This window comes from Oryza sativa, chromosome 3, assembly GCF_034140825.1.
Source record: "Oryza sativa Japonica Group chromosome 3, ASM3414082v1".
NCBI classification, from domain to species: domain Eukaryota; kingdom Viridiplantae; phylum Streptophyta; class Magnoliopsida; order Poales; family Poaceae; genus Oryza; species Oryza sativa.
The window spans coordinates 23,223,105-23,245,150 of NC_089037.1; the positions used below are offsets into that span (position 1 = coordinate 23,223,105).

The following is a 22,046-nucleotide window of genomic DNA, read 5'->3' on the forward strand; positions in this document are numbered from 1 at the left end:
CTATGATGTTTTCTTCCGCGTTTAGCTACCGATGTAGATTTCGGGACTGGTTTTATAACAATACGGTCTACGGATATCCCCGCCGATAATGGTATTCCCTCCGTTTCATATTGTAAGCCATTCTAGCATTGTCCTCATTCATATAGATTCATGCCAAAAAGTCTTACATTGTGAAACGGAGAAAGTAGTTTTTATGGGATGAGAATGGTGAATTGAGGGAGAAACTTCCTCCTATTCAATATACACACCTTCTGTCCCATAAAAAACTCAATCCTAACCGGTACGGATATGAACACGTGGGTGCCTAGATTCGTAGTTATGATTGAAAATTTTCTAAGACCAAGGGAATACTTGGTAGGAGGTGATAATTGAGAGAAAATTATTCCTTTACGTCGCCTAAACAGATCAAGTCTCAACCATTCGTACTCCCTCCGTACTCGTAAAGGAAGTCATTTTGGACAGCGACACAGTCTTCAAAACACAACTTTGACTTCTTGTTTCTATAAAAATATTTATTGAAAAGTGATATTGTCAGGGTTATGGATACCACATACATAATAGTAGTTGACTAAATCTCGGCAGGATCCACCACATACTATGTCTTATACGGAAACTGGCCTCGAGGGAGTTCCGGATAAGGAAAGACAATCAGAGTTCTACATAGAAACGACAAGGACTACTCGGATTGTATCCATATTGGTTTCCCTAGTTCTACTTAGACAAGGGGACACCTATGGATATAAATACAAGATCCCCTAGGAGGAGAGGGGAGGGGGACCATGGAAGACACCCATGACAATCAACGTACGCCCACCAGAAGACACAACATACAAGCCTACATACGCCAAGACACGCCGCCGGATATCGACTTCAGGGATAGGCATGGCTATTCCCCTACGGTGTCTCCGGATAATGTCATGAGATACGAAAGCGCTATCTCTGATCTCGCCGGACACGGATTCGAGGAGGAAGGCTACCCTGTTGTCGACTAAAAGTCAGACCTTCAGACCGCCATGTCGACAATAGTTAGATAGGCTACCCCACATATTGTACTGGTGTGATTATGGTGAATAAAAAGCAACATCGGCTCCGACCAACAGGATGTAGGGCTATTACCTGACTGCTCAGGGACCCGAACCTGTATAAAAATCCCTGTCCCCATCTCTTTTACCTCAGTCTCGCATATATCCTAACACTAACGATCCCCATATTGTCCAAATACCGTAGTCGAGACATCAAACGTCGACAGTGGTGCGCCAGGTAGGGGGATTTTGGTGCTCTAGGATTTCGACGAGATGGGTTTAAGAAGATGGACTCTCCGACAACAAGCTACTCGACGACTTTAGCTATGAGGAGATCTAACCCAACCGGAGTACGTCCCCGAATGAGATCGGAACCATCAACATCAACAATTTTGATCTGTTGAGATCATCCAACCTTCAAAGATGACGCCGCCGCTGCGGAGGGCATCTGTACGGTATTTCCGACCATTGACGATCTTGAGGATGATGCCGGAAGGGTACAAGACGCCGACACCTCTAGAGACCGAAACCGACTACTACACTCATCGGGTTTAAGTGCGGTTTTGGTCAGACTCGGAGTAACAGGCCGGATATACTTCCTCCGTCTCAAAATAAAGCCATTTTGAGGTTGGCACGGGTATTAAGAAAGTAGGTGAGAATGATTGGAGGAAGTGTGTGATTGGTTGAAAAGAGAAAGTAGGTGAAGAAGAATAGTTGTGATTGGTTGAGAGGAGGAGGTAGGTGAAGAAATAGCTTCATTTTGGGACAAGACACTGTGCTAGAAATAGCTACATTTTGGGACGGATGGAGTACCACTGTCCGACATCACCACGTACTGATCGCTTCTGACATGTGCACATGCATATGCACAGACTCAATACGTGCCCAGGCATGCATTGGTTTGCCGTCATATACATGCACCGAAGACAATTCAACGGCTACTAAGGCTAGTTAAGGTAATTAGTAGATTAATTAATTTAATCAATCTACTAATTCCATAGATATATCCGGCATATATCTACACAAGTACGCAATATTTTATATGTAATTTATCGTATCTATCCAGATCATGCAGCATTGTCAGATCAATAATTTATTATGTTTACCTAGAGCATGTTTTTTATATAATGTCCGTTGTGCGAGTACTTCCGACGATAGGCCAACTACGGTCTAACGCTGGGGGCTCGCTCTATTTTCTTCTGTATAAATCATGCTTGTTTACGGTTTACATAATGCCTGATATTTAATCTGCTCGTTATATCCTGATAATACTAGAAGATCCATGCAATTTTTTGAGTACATACTCGATATTATCTGCTATATATCTTGCCTTCTAGAAAATATTTTTCAGGAACAATTGAGCACTCGAGTAGGTTATGGTCGAGTACACTCCATTATCGAGAATATTCTCGACAAATGTGGAGTTATCGCACCCAACCTACCAACAAAGACCGACGACCTATCTCATAGCACCGGCCATGGCTGGACTACTCGAGAAAAGGTTGTTAATAGATAATTCCTCGTGAACGCCGTCGGCTTGATCACCCGACATGATTGCGAACGGACATCTGGATATGCTATAAGTTGGGTACGTGATTCATGCTGGCCACATGAAATACACTTGCAATAAACCAACTCTAGCACTTCCATTGGTGTGCGAGAGATAATTCCGCTCGCTCACTGGTTCTCGCACTAGTACGCAGCAATCTCTCACACCGCAACGTCCATTGGTGTTCGAGAGATAATTCCGCTCGCTCACTGGTTCTCGCACCAGTACGCAACAATCTCTCACACCGCAACTTCCATTGGTGTTCGAGAGATAATTCCGCTTGCTCACTGGTTCTCGCACCAGTACGCAGCAATCTCTCACACCGCAACTTCCATTGATGTTCGAGAGATAATTCTGCTCGCTCACTGGTTCTCGCACCAGTACGTAGCAATCTCTCGCACCTTAACTTCAGATGGTCAAGGTACGACTACGGCAGCGTAGCGGTCCTCGCACCATGACTTCAGATGGTTGAGGAACAGCTACGACTGGTCTTCGACCGGCAGCGTAGCCGTCCTCGTACCACGACTCCAAATGATCGAGAGACGCCTATTCACTGGTTCTCAACCAGTTGATCATAGTGATCTCTCGTACATTTGCTTCAAGTGGTCGAGTTACGACTACTGCCTGGTCCTCGACCAGCGATGTAGCGTCTCTCTGGCTACTTCGACTTTCAGTGGTCGAGTTACGACTACTGCCTGGTTCTCGACCAGCGATGTAGCATCTCTCCGGCTACTTCCACTTTAAGTGGTCGAGTTACGGCTACTGCCTGGTCCTCGACCAGCGATGTAGCGTCTCTCCGGCTACTTCCACTTTAAGTGGTCGAGTTACGACTACTGCCTGGTTCTCGACCAGCGGTGTAGCGTTTCTCCCACTATTTCCACTTATAGTGGTCGAGTTACGACTACTGTCTGGTCCTTGACCAACGGTGTAGCGATTTCTCCCCCTACCTCTACTTCAACAAAGTTGGTAGCAGGTACACAATATCGCCAAGTTTTTTACCCAGAGATCCCTTACCACGACGACACCTAGCGTTGAAACCTATCCTACTGTCCCTTTACGCCGTCCTGACAAGGCCTCCGAGGAACCTAAGGGATCTTCGGCTGGAGACGCCCAGAGCTGATAAGACCTTGTCGGATCCTGTAGAGACAAAAGACCATGTAAGATCTGGTCGTGTAAGAGTTCTCGCCGTGCGTATTAACCAAGCCGTGTAATCGGAAATTGACTTTTCCAACTTCACGGCTGGGGGCTAGGATCAGTGCTTATTCAACCAAGGCAGGTCAAGGGTCCAAGAGCCTTATCATCCGAGAACGATTATCTGACGACAAGGCTGGGGGCTAGGGAGAGTGCATGACTCTACAAACTGACTGATCGAAGTCGTTAAGAGAGAAGACGCTCATACACAAAACATTGATCGGTAAAATTAATTCATTTTTAGTTTTCCATACATATTATAACATGTCACCCTTTGAGCATTCGCTCGGGGGCTATTTCTATTTGATATTCTTTTCTGAGTATTGATTTCAGGAAAATTCTATTCGACATTGATGAAGACTCCATGTCTCTATGGTTCTACACCAAGATCGACTAAGGCGAGTTCGACAAATGTCGACAAAGCTCCGTCGCAGACTCTACGCCTTCTCGATCGCTTGAGAACGGTTGCTGGATCTCGACAAGGAATACGGAATGAAGAAATGGTGTACCCGCCGAGATAAAATTTCTTGACTTCAATCCAAATTCTCGATTACAGCAAGACGAGAGACTTAGTCGTACGCTCTGTACTTTCTCGGTCGACATCAGAGATTGACTTAGACAAACCCTTTCGGTGCCCGCACGAGGCTGATAAAGGAAGTCTAACGTTATCTCTAAACTCACTGAGAACGGTCACGTGAGCTCGATAACAGTTCCTCCGAAGTCTGCGGTTGAGAATATGAACTCGTTCATTTGCATCGAAGTCGGGGGCTACTGTCAAGGTTATGGATACCACATACCTAATAGTAGTTGACTAAATCTCGGCAGGATCCACCACATACCATGTCTTATACAGAAACTGGCCTCGAGGGAGTTCCGGATAAGGAAAGACAACCAGAGTTCTACATGGAAACGACAAGGACTACTCGGATTGTATTCATATTGATTTCCCTAGTTCTACTTGAACAAGGGGCCACCTATGGATATAAATACAAGACCCCCTAGGAGGAGAGGGGAGGGGGACCATGGAAGACACCCATGACAATCAACGTACGCCCACCAGAAGCCACAACATACAAGCTACATACGCCAAGACACGCCGCCGGATATCGACTTCAGGGATAGGCATAGCTATTCCCCTACGGTGTCTCCGGATACTGTCACGAGATACGAAAGCGCTATCTCTGATCTCGCCGGACACGGATTCAAGGAGGAAGGCTACCCTGTTGTCGACTATAAGTCAGACCTTCAGACTAAAAAATAAGAGAGAGCAAGACTAAAAATTATAGCCCCATATTAATCACATCATCAATTTTCTCGTCCAAACTTTCACTCCTCTTGCCAAACAATCCGTAAATAGTTCCTAATCGAATGGATTTCTCGATAAGGCCGATGGTCGCATTTTGAAAGCTTGCTCAGTTTCGATCGCCTCCGTCGTCTTCTTCCCTTCTCCAGATGCCCTGGGCGTCGCACCGCCATGAGCTGAGCTTGGGACACCGCCGCTTGTCGACGAACCGGAGCTTACCGAACGTGCTCCTCAGCTGCCGCCACTCACAGTCCAGACGCTCCAGGAACCTCACCCGCAACGTCTCCACGACGTCCCACGTCACGTCGTCGCCGAACGCGCGGAGCCTCCCGCCCCGGACGCACAGCTTCCTCAGGCCGCCGCCGCGCGCCGGGTGCACGACCTCCTGCAGCTCCTCCGCCGGCACGCGCCGCAGGTCGAGCTTCGCGAGGCGGGGGAGGAGGGACAGATCCATCCTCCCGCCGCCGCCGGCGTGGGCTGCGGCGGCGCCCCACCGCACGCTCAGCGACTCCAATGCCGCGAACCCGTGCAGCCGCGGCAGCTCGTCGTCGGGCGCCACGGGAAGCTGGCGCCCCGTGCTGACGCTCAGCTTCCGTAGCAGCGGCAGTGCCGCGAGGTCGGCGAGGCGGCACGGGGGGATCTTCTTGCCACCGGCGGCGCTGGCGACCACGAAGCCCTTTAGGACCTGGAGCCGGTGGAGCTTGCAGACGCCGTGGGGCATTTGGTCGAGCAGGTAGCACTCGGACGCGTCAAGGTACTCGAGCTTCCCCAGCGACGCCATGGACGCCGGCAGGGTCTCGAGGTTGTGGCACGCCCTCAAGTCGAGCACGACGAGGTCGCGGAGGTCGCCGATGGACTCCGGGAGCGACTCGACGAGCGAGATGCCCCGGAGGCTAAGGTACCTGAGGTTCCGGCACGCCGCCGCCGCCGCGGCGCCCAGGACACCATCCGGCCGGACCATCTCGACGTGGTGCTCCGGTGACGTCTGCCACCGCCCGAGCTGGAGAGTCCCCATCCCCCGCTGCTCGCCCAGCCACGCCTCGTCCATCTCCAAGTATCGCTGGCTCAGGTTGTACACCGTGACATACTCGCCGCCGCCGCCGCCATGGCGGCTACTACCACGGGTCCTGCACAGAGTGACGCGCCGTGTCGTGCCGGGGAGGCACTCGTCGGTGGGTTCGCCGTCTCGGTCGAAGGCGAAGTAGCTGAAGCTCCGCGCGGCCGCGACGAGGAGGTCCCGGACCGACGGGTGGACCCTGCAGTAGTGCGCCGTGTGGCAGTGTGGGCGGAGCATCGCCGGCTGGAGGAGGCCCCGGGAGAGGAGGTCCTGGAAGCACGCCTTCCCGGCGGCGGCCGACCGCACGATGCCCTCGCCGATCCACCAGTGGATGAGCAGCCTCCTCTTGATCGCCTTGCCGCTCGGGAACACGGCGAGGCAAAGGGCGCACTGCTTCAGCTGCGGGTCCAGGGACTCCAAGACGCTCTTCAGGTGGCCGGAGCCGGAAGGGAACGCCTCGTCGCCGCCGCCGTCGTCGTCTTCGCCGCCGCGGGTGTTGGTCGTCATCCGCATCACCTTCTCCTGCAGAGCTGCTCGCACCAGCTGCACGGCTGATTTGATCTGCTCCATGAAGGAGCAGAGCTCGATGTGGTCCAGATCAAGAACGTCATCCTCATCTTCGCCGTCGCCGTGACCATCGTCATCACCGTCGCCGCCGTACCTGTGCAAGGTCCGAAGATCCATTTGCATCTCTTCGACCATCGTGTCAATCTTCTGCAGCCGGTGTTGGATAGCAGAGAAAACATCGATTGGTTCCCGGCGAGCTAACATGGTTGAGTGTAGACACGAAGGGGAAAATGAGGCAACCTGAATTGTGCTATGCACCTACCACGACCCCTATCACCCTATGATGTTTATAGTCTTTCAAAATTTTGCAAAGGTTGGAGTAGTAGATGTTTATTAGTGTTCTGATTTTTTTTTTAAAAAAACACACACAAAATTTGGGATGTTGTTGCCGCGGTGCTAAGAAAGGTCCATGGGCGTGGGGGACGAGCGAGTCCAGGATGGCTCCATAGAGGTTACCAGATAGCAGGTTGAGCCCACGTTCCTCGTCTATCCTAGCGAGAATGGGGTCATCACTGCTGCTGCTGTGCCTGGAAAGGATGGGATCACCATCGCCATTATCGCGCCGAGGGAGGACGAAGTAAGTCGCAGTCATTGTGCTGAGGGACGACGGGTAGCGTCGGCACCGGTGCTATTGAGTGAGTATGAGAAAGGTCGTTGCCGTTACACTGAGAGGCATTCATGGAGACCACCCTTGTCACTGTCAGGGAGGAAGGGGAGCATTGCCACCGTCTCCAGACGAGGAAGGAAGGGGGTCAGGGAAATGACACTACCAATGGGAAATGGTACGGTGGAACAAATATCCACGTCATTTTTGCATTTTCAATCTGTTGCCTTTGTCAGGGCGTCTCTAAAAATTGGAATTTTTAAAGTAGGCAAGGGGCTGCCGTGAAATACTGATGACATGTGTGATGCCTTCACTCTTCAACCTAGACGAATCAAGAGACATGACGAGAGGCAAATAAGGAAATGAACATATCGTTTTGATTGTCTGAATTAGGAGCTTAGCAACTCACTAGTCAATACTCAGGATGATCAGCCTCACGCTAATGCCCAAACGTGTGGTGGCGAAGCTGCACTTGGGTGCTAGCCAGATGAACCGTCGAGACGTCAGTGCAGGGCATATGCATACAGTCAATGAACCACATAGTCACATAGGGGTGTTACCGTATCAGATGGGTATGATTTGTGAAGGCAGCGCCTTAGCACTCATCAAGCTGGGCCGATGGGTTTTGCTCTCTTCGATTTTGGGCCCCCAAAATTTCTAGGGGCCCTATTCCATCGCTCAGTTGGCTCACCCTCTTCGACGACCATGATCTTTATAGATATTATGAAATCGGTATTTGGGTATCATATTTGGATCGTGGAGTGTCGGCTTACACCGACAAGGTATGGTGTGCAGATGGATACCTGATCTTATCTAATATTGTGATACCATATAAATCCTAAACTACACACGTTGAGAGATATTTTCTCTGTCCTAAAATATAAGTATTCTTAGAATAGTGACAAGTTAAATATTTTTAACTTTGACTATTAATTAAAAAATAAAAAAGATCAATCATATAAAATTGATGTAACTAGATTTATCATCAAACAAACTACTATCATACTCCCTCCGTAAAAAAAACTCAATCTAAGATGGGATAAGACATATTCTAGTACACAGAATATGTTACATCCCATCGTAGGTTAGGTTTTTTTATAGAGGGAGTAGTATGCAATTATTTTCATTTAAAATGTTTTATTATTATAGATATTGTTGGTCAAAATAACATCTCGAAGATCGTGTCGAAGTCTAAAATTGGTTATATTTTAGGACGGAGAGATCATGAACGACTCTCATTTTCTCGTGTGTTTCACGCCTGGCTAAAAATTAAAAAAAAATCTACTCCTAGCTTGGCACGTGACCTATGCGTGATCCGCAACCGCTCTCAACCTCCAAGAGCTCGTGAGTCGAGAAATTTCCGGCGTGGTCGGTGCCCATTTTGGTCAGAATCGCACGAGCAAAGCAACACCCCCCACCCCGCCTGAGAAATCCCCACGTCAACGGCAGCAACCCTCCCCCCTCGATCTCCGCCTGTAATCTTCGATTCGTCGCCGGCAACCGCCGCCCGCCGCCCCCCGTCGATCTCCAACCGCAGCCTTCGCCGTCCCGCTAAGTTGGAGAGCAGCACAAGTGCTGCTGGGAGCCGCTTGGGGGAAGCCGGTTCGGGCGACTGAACGCCGGGGAGCGCCGCCGCCACTCGCTAGCTCCGGCCTCCGGGGGCAACGCCGCCGAGCCACGTCGCCGGTCAGGTATATTTCGGTTTTTCTGAATACGGAAATTCCATCAACACCAGTATCCAAGCTTAAGTTAGGCCTCGCAAATATTTCAATCCAGGGATTTGTGTGCCGCATGATAACCTATTAGTATTATTAAACCATCCTTCCATTGCTCTAAAATTTGAGCTCTGTATTGGTCGATGATTCCACGAAAGCTCATTGGAGCCCCCCCAATGACCCATGTTAAATCCACCCCTGATTTTAGTTCATATGCTCCGCTTTATCATTTTTAGCTAAAGATGCATCATATGGTAGTTCGTTCGCACTGTAATGTTGCTTCGCCTGCTTGTTTGATTGAGTGGCTCTTCCTGTATGCATGTCCTAAACAAACAGGCAATGGATATGGATGATATGCTCGGTGGCCTGCGTGTTGCCGGAGTGCCGACCAAGAGCGCAATTTACTTATGGGGGTATAACCACAGTGGGCAGACGGCACGGAAGGGCAAGGAGTGCCACTTAAGGATCCCCAAAAGCCTCCCTCCAAAGCTATTCAAATGGCAGGATGGCAAGAACCTCAGGTGGATTGATGTTGCCTGCGGTCGCGGGCACACTGCTGCGGTCGCTTCTGATGGATCGCTCTACACCTGGGGTAGGTCCTTTATTTTTCCTTCTGTTCTTTAAATCAGACTCGAATAATTTGCTAGGTGAATGGATGAAACTTCAAATGAATTTATTAATACCATTATTGTTTATACTGAACTTTGATAGTTTACTTATTATGTCTCGTGTATTTTTTCCTCAATGTTATGTCAGCACAGGCATTTGCGTCAGTGATAAAAATACTATTATGTCTGCTCACACTATTTATAAGTCGTATCAGTGTTACAACTTTCTGTTTTCTGACATAACCATGTTGTATGTGTAGTTTAGTTAAAATAGCTATATAGTTTCTAAAAGGATCACAGTACTCCCCAAGTGTACCTAATTCAATACTAGGATATAAAGTGCTTAGTTTAGTGAGGGTTAGTTTGCAAAGTCATTTTATCAATTATAGCGCTTGAGCGCCAGAGCTAAGATGAGTTAATTCTGTTGCACCCATAACAGTGGTTTTACTTGTTCCTGAAGAAAATCACTCACATCCAACTTAAAAATATGTAGGGGCGAATGATTTTGGCCAGTTGGGAGACGGGACAGAGGAGAGTGCAAAGGAACCCCAAAAGGTGAAGGCACTGGAGACTGAATTTGTGAAATCAGTGTCCTGTGGAGCACATTGTACAGCTGCTGTTGCTGAACCTCGAGAAAACAATGGCACTATATCAAGAAGTAGGCTCTGGGTCTGGGGACAAAATCAGGTTTGCCCCTCATATGATTACTGTCCAATATGTGTGATCAGCAATTTATTTAATAAAATATTCAGCACTTGCGGTATCCATGCAGGGCTCAGATTACCCTCGCCTATTCTGGGGAGCTTTTGCACCAAATACGGTAAATTTGGATTGCACTGATCTGTTGTTCTTTTTGTGTGTTTCTAGTAGATATTTATGAGATCTAAAGTTTTTACCTAGTCAGACATTGCAGGTCATCGATGCTAGTATTTTTCAAACTCATCATATTTAAGTAATCACCCATAGTCTTCATTTCCTATTTATGTGTTAATCTTTTATCCCTGTTTGCTGTTGATACCTGTTATGCCATGGCCACAATGCTTAGATAGCAGTTCAAATAGATGAACTCTTAATTAGTTGTGTCATGTGTATGTTGATGTACCTTGGGTTAACTGTTACAGAGGTTGTGTACATGCATGCATCCAGGAGTCCAAATTCCATAGCTGTTACTATTCCTAGAGTTGGTTAGTGCCTTAAGATAATTAGGAATAAGAGATAAGATTCTAATTAGGAATATATATCATTTGAGTTAATAGAGGCAAGTGAAGATTATAATATTTCTATATCCTTCTTCATGTTGTTCCTGACTTTCTATATGTGACATCCCTGTTGATGTAGTTCCCTGCAACCAGCTGCTGGGAAGAACACGTCCATTGATCTATTGCTACTAGCTTATAACAGCTACCTTCTCACATTGACCACAAAGTAAACACAATAATGTATACCCGCAGTCTGCATTAAGATAAACCTGTTTAGATTTCAATTGGATTTACTCTGGCATATTGGCATCGTATACCATTGCCTTTATGGTTTGAGTAAATATGATCTAATCCACAAGGTAATGTATTTGAGGAAATAGAATCCAAATTTCCTCACGAAAATTGGTTCTATACCATGGAAGATCTATCTTCAAATTTAACCACCGAAGTTCACTAGTACACTTTAATACCATAAAAAATTACAATCTATTTATTGTTGTTTACCATTCCTTCATATTGCAAGGATAGAACTGTTAAAAGCTGACATTTACCCTTAAATACACCCTCACTTAACCACTTTATCTGTGCACGCATGAGTTTTGGAATCATCTGTCTTCATTAGCTAAATTGGCAGTGCACAAATGTATTCAGGTGTACAAAACCAATCATCCAACAGTAACAATCACAATTATATGTGAGATTGCACTGGATGGATGCACATAGGCATCGGGTGCAACAGAGCAGTCAACCATCACCTGCGCTTCCAGCCAGTTCCTCAGCCTTCGCTGCTTGAGCCTTGAGGTATCCCTTCCACTATGATTCCCCTCCCAGTACCTCCTAATCCACATCCCTCCCCCATCTCCCTTCCCTCCCGCTCATTGCAGCCATGGCAACCTCAATCTCGATCCCTCTGCAATCATCCAGCAATTCCCCATTTCCAAACTTTCACCCTCTTCTCCTTCCTCTCCTCCCATCCCTTGTTCCTGCAGGCCAAGTAGGGACTGCCCCTTAGACTAGGTGCAGCGCTGTATTGACTGGCAGAGAGAGGTGGCATTAAATGCAGGAGCAGCGCCATAGTCAGGGCAGCAAAGGAGGATTTGATGCTATGGACAGATCGAAACAGGAGGGGAAAAGGCGGTATTCTCATTATTGAATTTGATAAAAGAAAACAAAACAAACATTAGTCCTAACAGAATAAGGTGAAACGATATGAATAAATCTAAAAATTAGGAACTTTGGATGGCATTAAAATGTACCGGTGAACTTTGATGGTAAAAATCTAAAACCAGGATCTTTCAATGGTTTAGAAACAATTTATCAAATTCCTTAATGCCTTTGATGATTCTAAACCCCATTTGAAGCTGAAGTGCTCAACACTGAGAGGGTTAAACATAATGGCCATGTTTCTTTTGCACTAGAATGCAGCCGTTGCTGCCACAGCTGCAGACACGTAATACTGTTCGGGTTGGCTGCACTGCATCTGAAATAAGTGCAGCTGAACAGGGCCAAAGTCTTTGGAGTTACATTTGCTTATTGACCAAGAACTATCCTGTCTGTGCCCCCAATATCCTAATAAGCTAGTAAAAACTCCCGGCATTTGTTAAATAAAACAACAAGCAAAAGTGGATGTGCCTTTTTTGTGCATTCTAGGTTCTGCATTCTATGTGTGCATGCATCTCATGTTTCTCTGTTATTCTAATGTGTACCTGAAAGTGTATTTTTGGTCATTTTTCACTTGTCTTCGTTTCAGCCACAAACTTGTTCATTCATTAATGAAAAGTAGATGCATATGCTTGTTTCTTGGCTCTACAGTCTGCATCTACATGTATCTCCTAGCATTATAAGCTGATCTCTAAAGAAACTGATTGGAAGTAGAAAATCAAAATTGTGTCAGGTGCACATCTACAGTTGGTTTAAGAGAAGTGAACAGGTTGCTATGTGTGCTTAGAATGCCATTTATTTCACTATTTGATATTTTTGTACTTATGAATTGCAATTACTTGTTATTTTCTTAACTTGAGATTTGTGTCATGAATTCATTCTTAAAGATACTGGTTGGATGTACTTAATATCTTCCATATGTACACAGGTGATCCATCAGGTTTCCTGTGGAGCTGTTCATGTCATGGCCCTATCTGAAGATGGCCTGCTGCAGGCATGGGGTAATGTGCAAAACTAAAACTCATTTCCATCCTCTATACACGTTTTTAAATTGTGAACTTTTTATGCAACTGTGACACTTTGTTAATCTGATGGATAATTGGTCAATCAGTAGTGCTAGATCGTTAGGCTAATGGGATAGCTGGTTACGTGATGATATTTCTTGCAACACCACACAAACAAGAGGATATACCCCCCAACTTTTTTAGTTGTTTTATTTCTAGCTATTAACAAGATACATGCAACTTTTCTTACTAACCAGGCTATAATGAGTATGGTCAGCTTGGCAGAGGTTGTACTTCTGAAGGGCTACAGGGAGCTCGTGTATTAAATGCTTATGCAAGGTTCCTTGACGAAGCCCCTGAGCTAGTGAAGATTGTTAGAGTATCATGTGGAGAGTACCATACAGCAGCTATATCAGAAAATGGGGAGGTGTAAGTCATCTCAAAGGATGCTGATCTCTGCTGTTGGTGACAGTTATGTGGTTTCTCAGCTGAAAAAAAAAGGATTGATTTATAGTGGCCGAACTATATAGTGCTAACTGTAAAAATAAACAGGCAAATCGTCTCTCTTTCTGTCCTTTTTTTTGGAACATGGCACAGCAGAGGAAGCCCCTGCAGTTAGCTTTTCATTAATAAAAAAGATACTAATTTACAAAGTAGAAGTAAAAGAAATTGAAGTTACAGGGTCATAATACAGTTCAAAAGTTGATCTCTCAAAGTATCATTAATCCTAAAAAAAGAAGATAACAATCCTCCTTGAAAAGCATTGACAAGTCAAACCAACTTTTTTTTTTCAACTGATGACTTCCTTCACACTCCCTTTGCTGCTTTATTAAGATCACTATGTACGACATAATATATGTGATTTTCTAATTATGTAGACACCTTCTCACCTTCTGTGAACAGAAAATGTGTCATATGCTTATAACAGTTAAATCATGGTATTACAGAAAATAATTATGTAGACACCTTCTCACCTTCTGTGAACAGAAAATGTGTCATATGCTTATAACAGTTAAATCATGGTATTACTGTACTTAAATGGCTTGTCAGGTGGTTTTGCGAATTATTTGATTTGCTAGTCTATTTTTTTTATCATATGCTCGCTTTGTTTCCAACTAGATGTCAGATGTCAATTTATAATGCATGCTACCAAACCTTTAAAACTTTGATTAGTAAAATATACAAAAAAAAAGGATCCATTACATGGTAATTGTATTAGTAGACCTGTTAAAATTAATTTCACACCATTGCATTGTCTATACTTTTACAATTTTTACTAATGTATAGCTATAAAAGAACGATCAAGCTGTGTCCATGTAATTTTCTAAAAAAACTATTGGGAACAGAGTGCGCGTTACAAGTATTTTGAGAATTTTGTTCAAATCCTTCATGTGGGTTGTAACAGCTTATTTTATGCCTTCTATTGTGGAACATATGTCTAATAGACTAACAGGAACATGATTGTTTCTTTTTAATTTTTTTAAATATCACCTAATTTTGCAGATATACTTGGGGACTGGGAAGCATGGGACAGCTTGGGCATTGCTCTCTTCAGTCTGGAGATAAGGAGCTGATCCCAAGGCGTGTTGTTGCTCTTGACAGAACAGTAATCAGGGATGTGTCTTGTGGTGGGGTCCACTCTTGTGCTGTAACTGAAGATGGAGCCCTTTATGCTTGGGGTGGAGGACATGTGGGACAACTGGGCCTAGGACCTCAGAGCGGTTTCTTTTCTTGTGCTCTTAATGGATCTGATATGCTTCTTCGCAACATTCCAGTCCTGGTCATACCATCAGGAGTTCAGCTTGTTACTTGTGGTCATTCTCACACCCTTGTATCTATGAAAGACAGCCGCATATATGGTTGGGGCTATAATAGTTATGGCCAAGCCGCTAATGAAAAATCTACTTATGCTTGGTTCCCCTCTCCAGTTGATTGGTATGACTCTCAGAGTAATATTCTTTCATCTGTATTGCTATTTTTGGTAGTTAATTACAGTATGAACTTTGAACTTTGCACATTTCGCAATCCTCAGTCTTAACCTGTTCTTTTTAATAATATAGGTGTGTTGGAGAGGTAAGGAGACTTGCTGCAGGTGGTGGCCATTCAGCTGTTTTAACTGATGCATGTTCTCTAAAAGAACTGTGTGAGTTCAAGCTAGCAGAGACAGTTAACATGTCCAATGCTCTTCTAATAGAAGATGTTGCATCGCGGACTGGTGGTGATGCCTTGGCACGTCTGTGTGAGAAATTGAGGTATGTACACTGAAATTTGGAGTCACTAATGTTTCTTGTGTTTCATATGGTCAAGTCCTCATGCAATCTGTTTTCCAGGCCAGTGAGAAACATTGGTAACATAAATCATCATTAGTGTGATCTTAGTTCCATGTGAGAGTTTCCATGTATCTCGGATATGCATTCTGCATAGTTGTCTCAATTATTGAACGAGCATAAAATCCACAGTACATACTAACTTTGCTTTCGCTGTTTTCATTCATTACATTAGCCTATTAGTTTCTCCTCTCTGCTACTGATTTTGGCATATTTACAGGGAGCATTTGGTTGAGCAAGGAGAGTGTGAGCTGTTGGAAAATCAAATGATTGAAGAGGTGGAGGCTAAAGCCTAAATACTCTAGTGATTCATCGCTCCTTCGTAGGCATTGATTGAAGCATTAATCGTCTTGTTGCACTTCATATGAAGTGTGATTGTAGTGTCTGGACTGAAGGCTCTAATTAATTGTCTATTGGACTGTGAAGTCCCATTGGTGTCTCCAATGTGTATCAAAGAAATGGGGACTACATGTATGTTGTATGTATCATGAGTGACTGTTGTTGTAGAGAACCAAATAACCTTTGGCAACTTGAGAGCTGTGCTTTGTCACTGAAACTAACTGTAAGATTGAGAGTTGCCAGGTCATAGTAGTGTGATTCATGTCTGGTCTCTTTTGTTAACTGTACACGTTGGAACGCTAGACTCCGGTTCATGTTCTCGGCTATGCTGTGGTTTGGTCCTCCGAATATTAAGCTTTTCACTAAACTCTCTAACAACAAAGTCGTTGTAGTATAGTGGTGAGTATTCCCGCCTGTCACGCGGGTGACCCGGGTTCGATCCCCGGCAACGGCGATTTCTTTTTCCCTTTCTTTGTTTTTTTGGCTGCTGGCAACGGCGATTTCTTTCCTTTCCCTTGAGATTAACCCACGCATTTCAGTTTCACTACTTCTGTAGTCATCTTTTTTATTAAGTTATTTGAAATTGGGATTAATCCGCATTTCAATTTGATTTTTGTAGTTCATCTGTGCTCTTTTACAATGCTTTTCAATGGAGTGTTGGTTAGTCGTGTGATTTCTGTCTCTCCTGAGGATTTGGAGGAGGCCGTTTGGTTTGTGACCCAAAGTGAACCATGCTTAAAACAAATGTCTTCGGGAAAAGAAAAAAGGCATTGTTAAATTGCCACTCCTTCTGTCGTAGAATATAGCGATCTACCATTGGACAGGACATATTCTATATTACATGATAATATATTAACCTGTCAATATCGGTAGTTTTTATAATACGTCCAATTATAGATTGTTATATTATGGGAAGGAGGGAGTGTGCCATATTCTCTCGCATTTCTTACTGTCAAACACGCAGCTTTGCCAAAATTTTGATCTCTTTACAGCTCACCAAATAATAGCTTAGCTAATCTCACCAAAATATTGGTAACAGCCTAGCCAGTCTCACCAAACTTTTGACAACAATCCAAACGAACACATTTTACCAAAGGTGCCCATTCGCTATGAGTTTTTTAACACACCCGATTTTGCAAATTCCAGTTCCAGCTAGATGTTCCAATTGCAGAGACGTGTAGGCATTTCAATGCTGCTGCTCAGAGCCCCATTGGTTTTCCTAATAAATCAAAGCAAAAATTTAAATTTAAGTTTGGAGTTGATCTTAAAATATGTTCACTTTTAAGTCGCTAAAAATACAATTTTTTTGTTTATAAACTATTGTTATTCTCTAATAAACAGTTTTGACTTGTTAGAAAATGCAGGCAACCAATGAGGGCCTTGACCATTCGTCCATAATGCCTACGAAATGATTTAGAAATATAATATGGTAGTGCATACAATTCTCAGAACAACCAACAGGTATAGTGATTTGCAAAGGTTATTAAATACAATAACACCATTTAGCAACCAAAGCACGACTATCAAAATTACATGATAAAATTATTATTGTCTTGAATTATGTAAACGATGATAACAAATCCTTTTCCAGCTACAAAAGAACCAGCATAACAACAAAGAATTATAAAGTTGCTTAAGTAATCTCTCCCTTCATCTCAAAAAGAGCTATATCTAGGGGGCCTAGGCCACAGCAACACTTTCACTTAAAGGGTACTTTCCATCCTGCGACACACAAGCTCCCAGGATCAATCTACTTGGCCTTGCCGTTCTCGACAGCAGCAGTCGAGGGGTTCAGCTCATCCCAGGCCTCGATCCAGGTGACCATGGCATCGGCAAGCTTGACGAAGTAGGGGTCGATCTTGCCGAGCTTCTCCCTGACCTGCTCGGCGAGGGAGAGGTAGCACTTCTGGACGGTGTCGCACTCCTTGGGGATGGTGGCGTTCTGGAAGAAGGGGATGATGTCCTCCTGCCAGAAGATGCCCTTGTATTCCTTCTTCAAGTTCACGAAGGGGTTGCTAGCCTTGCTGTGCCAGATGTACGGCAGTCCAGTCTTCACTCCCAGGCTCAGGTGGTCACAGATGACCTAAAGTTTCAAGAATTAATATTAATTATTATTTTGTGAATGGAATGTTCAACTGTGCAATGAGAAAAGACATATCATGTAATAGATTCATGGTAATGACTTATAACTTTTCGACAGAAACACAAACCTTCATGCACCATCCAGCCCACATGTCGTCGTAGCGACCAATAGGCTGGCCATCACCCATGAGACCAAAGTACATTGCAGGACCGATGAGATCACGGTCAAAAGCAAGGTTCATGCCACACATGGGGAACAAGGTTCCCTTGGGCACAGTCATGACAGCATCAACATACCTGAACAAAACAAAAAAAAACAGGGGTCAGTAAAACTTATTGATGCAAGAGAATTGCTGCTGAATATCAGATCAGTCAAAGAACATGCAGTACCTGGAGTTCCTCTCACGAGGCTTGACCATCTGAGTAGGAGCATCATAGTCAGGGATGTTAAGCCACAGGCCGTGAGAGACAGCAGTCTTGGCTCCCTCCCTGAGGCTGAAGGGGTAACCACGGACAAAGTCAGCGCCTTCGCGGTAGGGATCATACAAGGTGTTGAAGAAGAACGGGGTGGACGGGCTGAGGAGGTTCTTGATGTGCTGCTCAAGAGCATTGATGTCCTTGCCAGATGGGTCCTTGGCAACCTACAATGCCAAGTCATTCAGTTGGTATGAGATCTATAATGCAATGCTACCAATTGAAACATTATTACATCAAGCTAAGCTATTACCATTACCAATAGAATGAATTCGATCGCAACATTACTAGAAAATGCTACATAAGCTTTGAACTTGAATGGAAGATCAAACTGGTTCTTAATATATTTGATTAAGAAAATGTTGTGGATCTCGCACAGGAGAGAGAGCCAAAATCACATCATTATGTCAATTTCATCAGAAAAGTAAAAAAGCCTGAAATTGACCTCAAATGCACCCTCAACTTGGATCAGATCTGAAGCAATTATCCCAGATCTAGCGATACCAAAGCACTCTGATACCGTTTGGTTAATACTTGACAAACTGAACTTGTCACATGTGAAGCAGACAAGACCGCGTAAGATAAGACGAACTCCCCTAACCAAAATGAAAAGGACCCATCTAATGACAATCATTTAACTAACCAACTAACTGGCAAGATCTAACATCAACTAGAGAAATTGAGGCATGCGTAATTATCATATACTAATAATTTTAACAACACATAAAGCCAGAAACCAAACAAAAGTACTAATCCTTTTCGAACACTGCACCTACCTACCAACCAACCAACCAATGTGATCTACCACACTAGCTGATGCTCACGCTCAGGTGAAGCAAGGGATCAAGATCCGCCGATGCGAGATCCAGATCTGATCAGGCCAGATCTGGCCAATTCCGAACGAACCGGACCCAGATCCCGGGCTTCCCCCACCAGATCCACGCGGAATTCCGCACCAAAACAAACACAGAGAGATCGAGATCGAGATCGAGAGGGGAACTTACGAAGCAGTCGTCGTCGATGGTGAAGACGTACTTCTTCTTGGAGACCATGTAGCCGAAGCAGCGGCATGCGGAGTCCTTGAAGGAGATGCAGGAGGCCTTGGGGCCGAGGATCCGGTTGATGTCGTTGCGGTTGTAGAGCTCGTAGTCGAAGCCCTCGGGGACGCGGATGGTCTTGGTCGGGTCGCCGTCCTGCACGATGATGAGGTGGTAGGGCTGGAAGAAGGGCCGCCACATCTCCAGGAAGTCCAGGTTGCGGATCGTCGGGATCACGATGTCCAGCTCGTCCTTGAGCAGCGGCGTCGACGGCACCGACGCCGACGGCACCGTCACCGTCCCCGCCATGATCTCTCCCTCTCCCTCTCCCTGGATCTCGCGCGCGCGGAGGAAGAGGAGGAGGAGGAGGAGGTGATGGTGGTGAGGTGTGAGGTGTGTGTGGGTTTGGGTGGGTGGGGAGGAGGAAGCGATTTATAGAGCGGGAGCTCCGGGAGGACGACGACTTTGTTATTCGTTTCCTTCTTTGCTTTGCTTCGCTTGCCTTGCTTTTTTTTTAAAAAAAATTGTGTATAATTAATTAGATAGGAGTATTATATTATTTTGTGCCTATTTTGTTTTGGTTTGCGTCATATGTTTGCCGAATTTTGGGATGCGTCCAAATTTATTTTGGGTTGGATCTGGGAGAGACCTGTCGGTGCATGGAAAGAGAGAACGTGTGTACCAGTGTAGAAGGTTTGAATTTTTATTTTTTTTGGTTTGTTCCAAGCGGTGGATAAAAGATAGGGGTATCTTAATATCGTTTTTATTGGAGATAAGGGGTAAAAGTGTTAAATCAAATGAAATGCACAATAGTGGCAGTGGTTTAAAGCTCTGCTTATCTCAAAATCAATGGAAAGAAACGGCCGTTTCCTAAAATAGAAACAAACAAATACTCCATCCATTTCAGGTTATAAGATGTTTTGACTTTGGTCAAAGTTAAACTGTTTTAAATTTGACTAAGTTTATAGACAAATATAGTAATATTTACATTACCAAATTAGTTTTATTAAAATAATAATTAAATATATTTTTATAATAAATTTATCTTGGATATTACTATTTTTTCTATAAACTTGATTAAACTTGAAGAAGTTTGATTTTGACCAAAGCCAAAACATTTTATAACTTGAAACTGAGAGAGTAAGAGTAAGAAACTTATTTTGTCTATATAATATCACTTCCAATAGATGTTTTTTTAAAGCTTGCAGTTTCAATTGGTTACAGTTTCTCAAAGGTTAAAATTCCTACTTTTATATTAGGTCCGAGGCATTACGCAATGTTTGTCTTGATAAAACTAGATATACTCTCTACTATATCTTAAGCCGCTACAAGCGACTCAACATTTACAATCATGAGAACCTAAACCACTATTAACGCCTCGTCATTTACTGTTATGGAGAACATGATTACTATTTTATGAACAATTGTTACTAAAATGACAACATATTTATAGTTGCGAGATATACTTACAATCTTTGTGAGGATACATTTTACTATTTTGTATGAATACATTTATGCTCACGAGGGAAGAATGGTACTATTACCTTGAGCTCTACTAAGCACTTACTATTTGCTTATTTGTTTGAGTATGGAATAAAATCGGGTGCAATAGCTATGGTGACTGTAACTTTGATGGTCACAAGTGCATGCAAAATGAATCCAATAACCAACTTTCCGTCTCATGCGAGAAGGTGAATAGCGTCGTCAATGATGACTTCACCAGCACCCGTAACTTCCATCTCTCTACCAGTGTCGACCACCTCCACCGCTACCACGTTCAACACGGAGCACATCTCCACAACCACCGAAGTATCTCCCCGTCGAATTCCAAGTTCTTTGTTTCGTCGTGGAGATTGCTAACTTTTCACGCTCATGTAATCATTTGCACCAAACATTGCAATTAATCGAGCTTTAAAAAATCGGGTGCAGTAGCTATGGCGACTGCAATTTTGGCCAATCACTATGATATAGAGCATGCAAAATGAATCAATGTTATTTTTTAAAGCCCGCAGTTTCAATTGGTTACAATTTTTTTTAAGGTTTAACTTCCCAATTTTATTTTATGTCTGAGGCATTACGCTACATTTGTCATGTTAAAATTAGATCTAATCTCTAGACCTTAAGCCGCTACAAGTGCACCAAGATTTACAATCATCGGAACCTAAATCACTACTAACGCCCTGATATTTAGGATGACCTAATCTAATCTCTGTCGGCTTGGCGGCATGAATCTCTCACTCGCAGTCTTCGGCTAGCATAGTGATGTGACCATCAAGTATATGCATACAAACAAGCATGAGAAATATAAAACAATGCCAAAGAATACATCGGATGAATGGAGGATCTACAAGATATTTGAGTCTAATGAGTTTTGGAATCCAGTTCGACCTCCAAAGACAACACTGACTTCAAACAGACCTAGCGCCTTCATGTCAACTCCGATTTGGGTGATCTTAGACTTGATGGAAAGCTTATCTCATCGCCTTTCAAATGTATCCGGTTTCATATCCAAATTCATCTCGAGTCAACAGGAATCGTAAAAACAAGACATTATTGTTGCTGAAACCAAACTTGGGCCTTCTAATAGACTAGCTAGGCCCATCTCGGAAGTGTCTCCCTCCACCTCCACGAATTAGCACTTAACTCTAGATCTATTTTCCTCTGTAAATGTCTATGTACACCCTCTGGAACAATTGGGTTTTTTTAGTTGAATTTTGGCAAGTGCCATTCACCTTGTCTCTAGTGCTCGCTCGATTAATCAGCGAGTATAGATTTAGAGCCCCCAATAGTGGGTGTGTTGATTTGCC

General features: G+C 44.2%; 3 protein-coding genes and 1 non-coding gene across 4 annotated transcripts; 2 read left to right on the forward strand and 2 right to left on the reverse strand.

Annotated features, from left to right (window-relative positions):
* Window positions 1-5,032: 5,032 nt before the first annotated feature.
* On the reverse strand, window positions 5,033-7,418 carry LOC4333389 (disease resistance RPP13-like protein 4). Its single transcript, XM_015774604.3, has one exon. It carries the CDS (start codon window positions 6,891-6,893, stop codon window positions 5,175-5,177), a length of 1,719 nt encoding a protein of 572 aa, XP_015630090.1. The 5' UTR covers window positions 6,894-7,418; the 3' UTR covers window positions 5,033-5,174.
* Window positions 7,419-8,538: 1,120 nt separating this feature from the next.
* Window positions 8,539-15,908, forward strand: LOC9267822 (ultraviolet-B receptor UVR8). Its single transcript, XM_015772622.3, has 9 exons — window positions 8,539-8,984; window positions 9,345-9,600; window positions 10,110-10,303; window positions 10,389-10,436; window positions 12,905-12,977; window positions 13,238-13,409; window positions 14,484-14,915; window positions 15,041-15,232; window positions 15,528-15,908. Exons 2-9 carry the CDS (start codon window positions 9,348-9,350, stop codon window positions 15,601-15,603), a joined length of 1,440 nt encoding a protein of 479 aa, XP_015628108.1. The 5' UTR covers window positions 8,539-8,984; window positions 9,345-9,347; the 3' UTR covers window positions 15,604-15,908.
* A 120-nt stretch (window positions 15,909-16,028) lies between these two features.
* TRNAD-GUC (transfer RNA aspartic acid (anticodon GUC)) lies at window positions 16,029-16,100 on the forward strand. The gene has a single exon. It is a non-coding gene; the product is annotated as a tRNA-Asp (tRNA).
* A 937-nt stretch (window positions 16,101-17,037) lies between these two features.
* LOC4333393 (UDP-arabinopyranose mutase 1-like) lies at window positions 17,038-19,646 on the reverse strand. Its single transcript, NM_001402185.1, has 4 exons — window positions 19,207-19,646; window positions 18,119-18,369; window positions 17,857-18,025; window positions 17,038-17,729 (listed from the first exon to the last, which is right to left on the reverse strand). Exons 1-4 carry the CDS (start codon window positions 19,546-19,548, stop codon window positions 17,397-17,399), a joined length of 1,095 nt encoding a protein of 364 aa, NP_001389114.1. The 5' UTR covers window positions 19,549-19,646; the 3' UTR covers window positions 17,038-17,396.
* Between the last annotated feature and the right edge of the window lie 2,400 nt (window positions 19,647-22,046).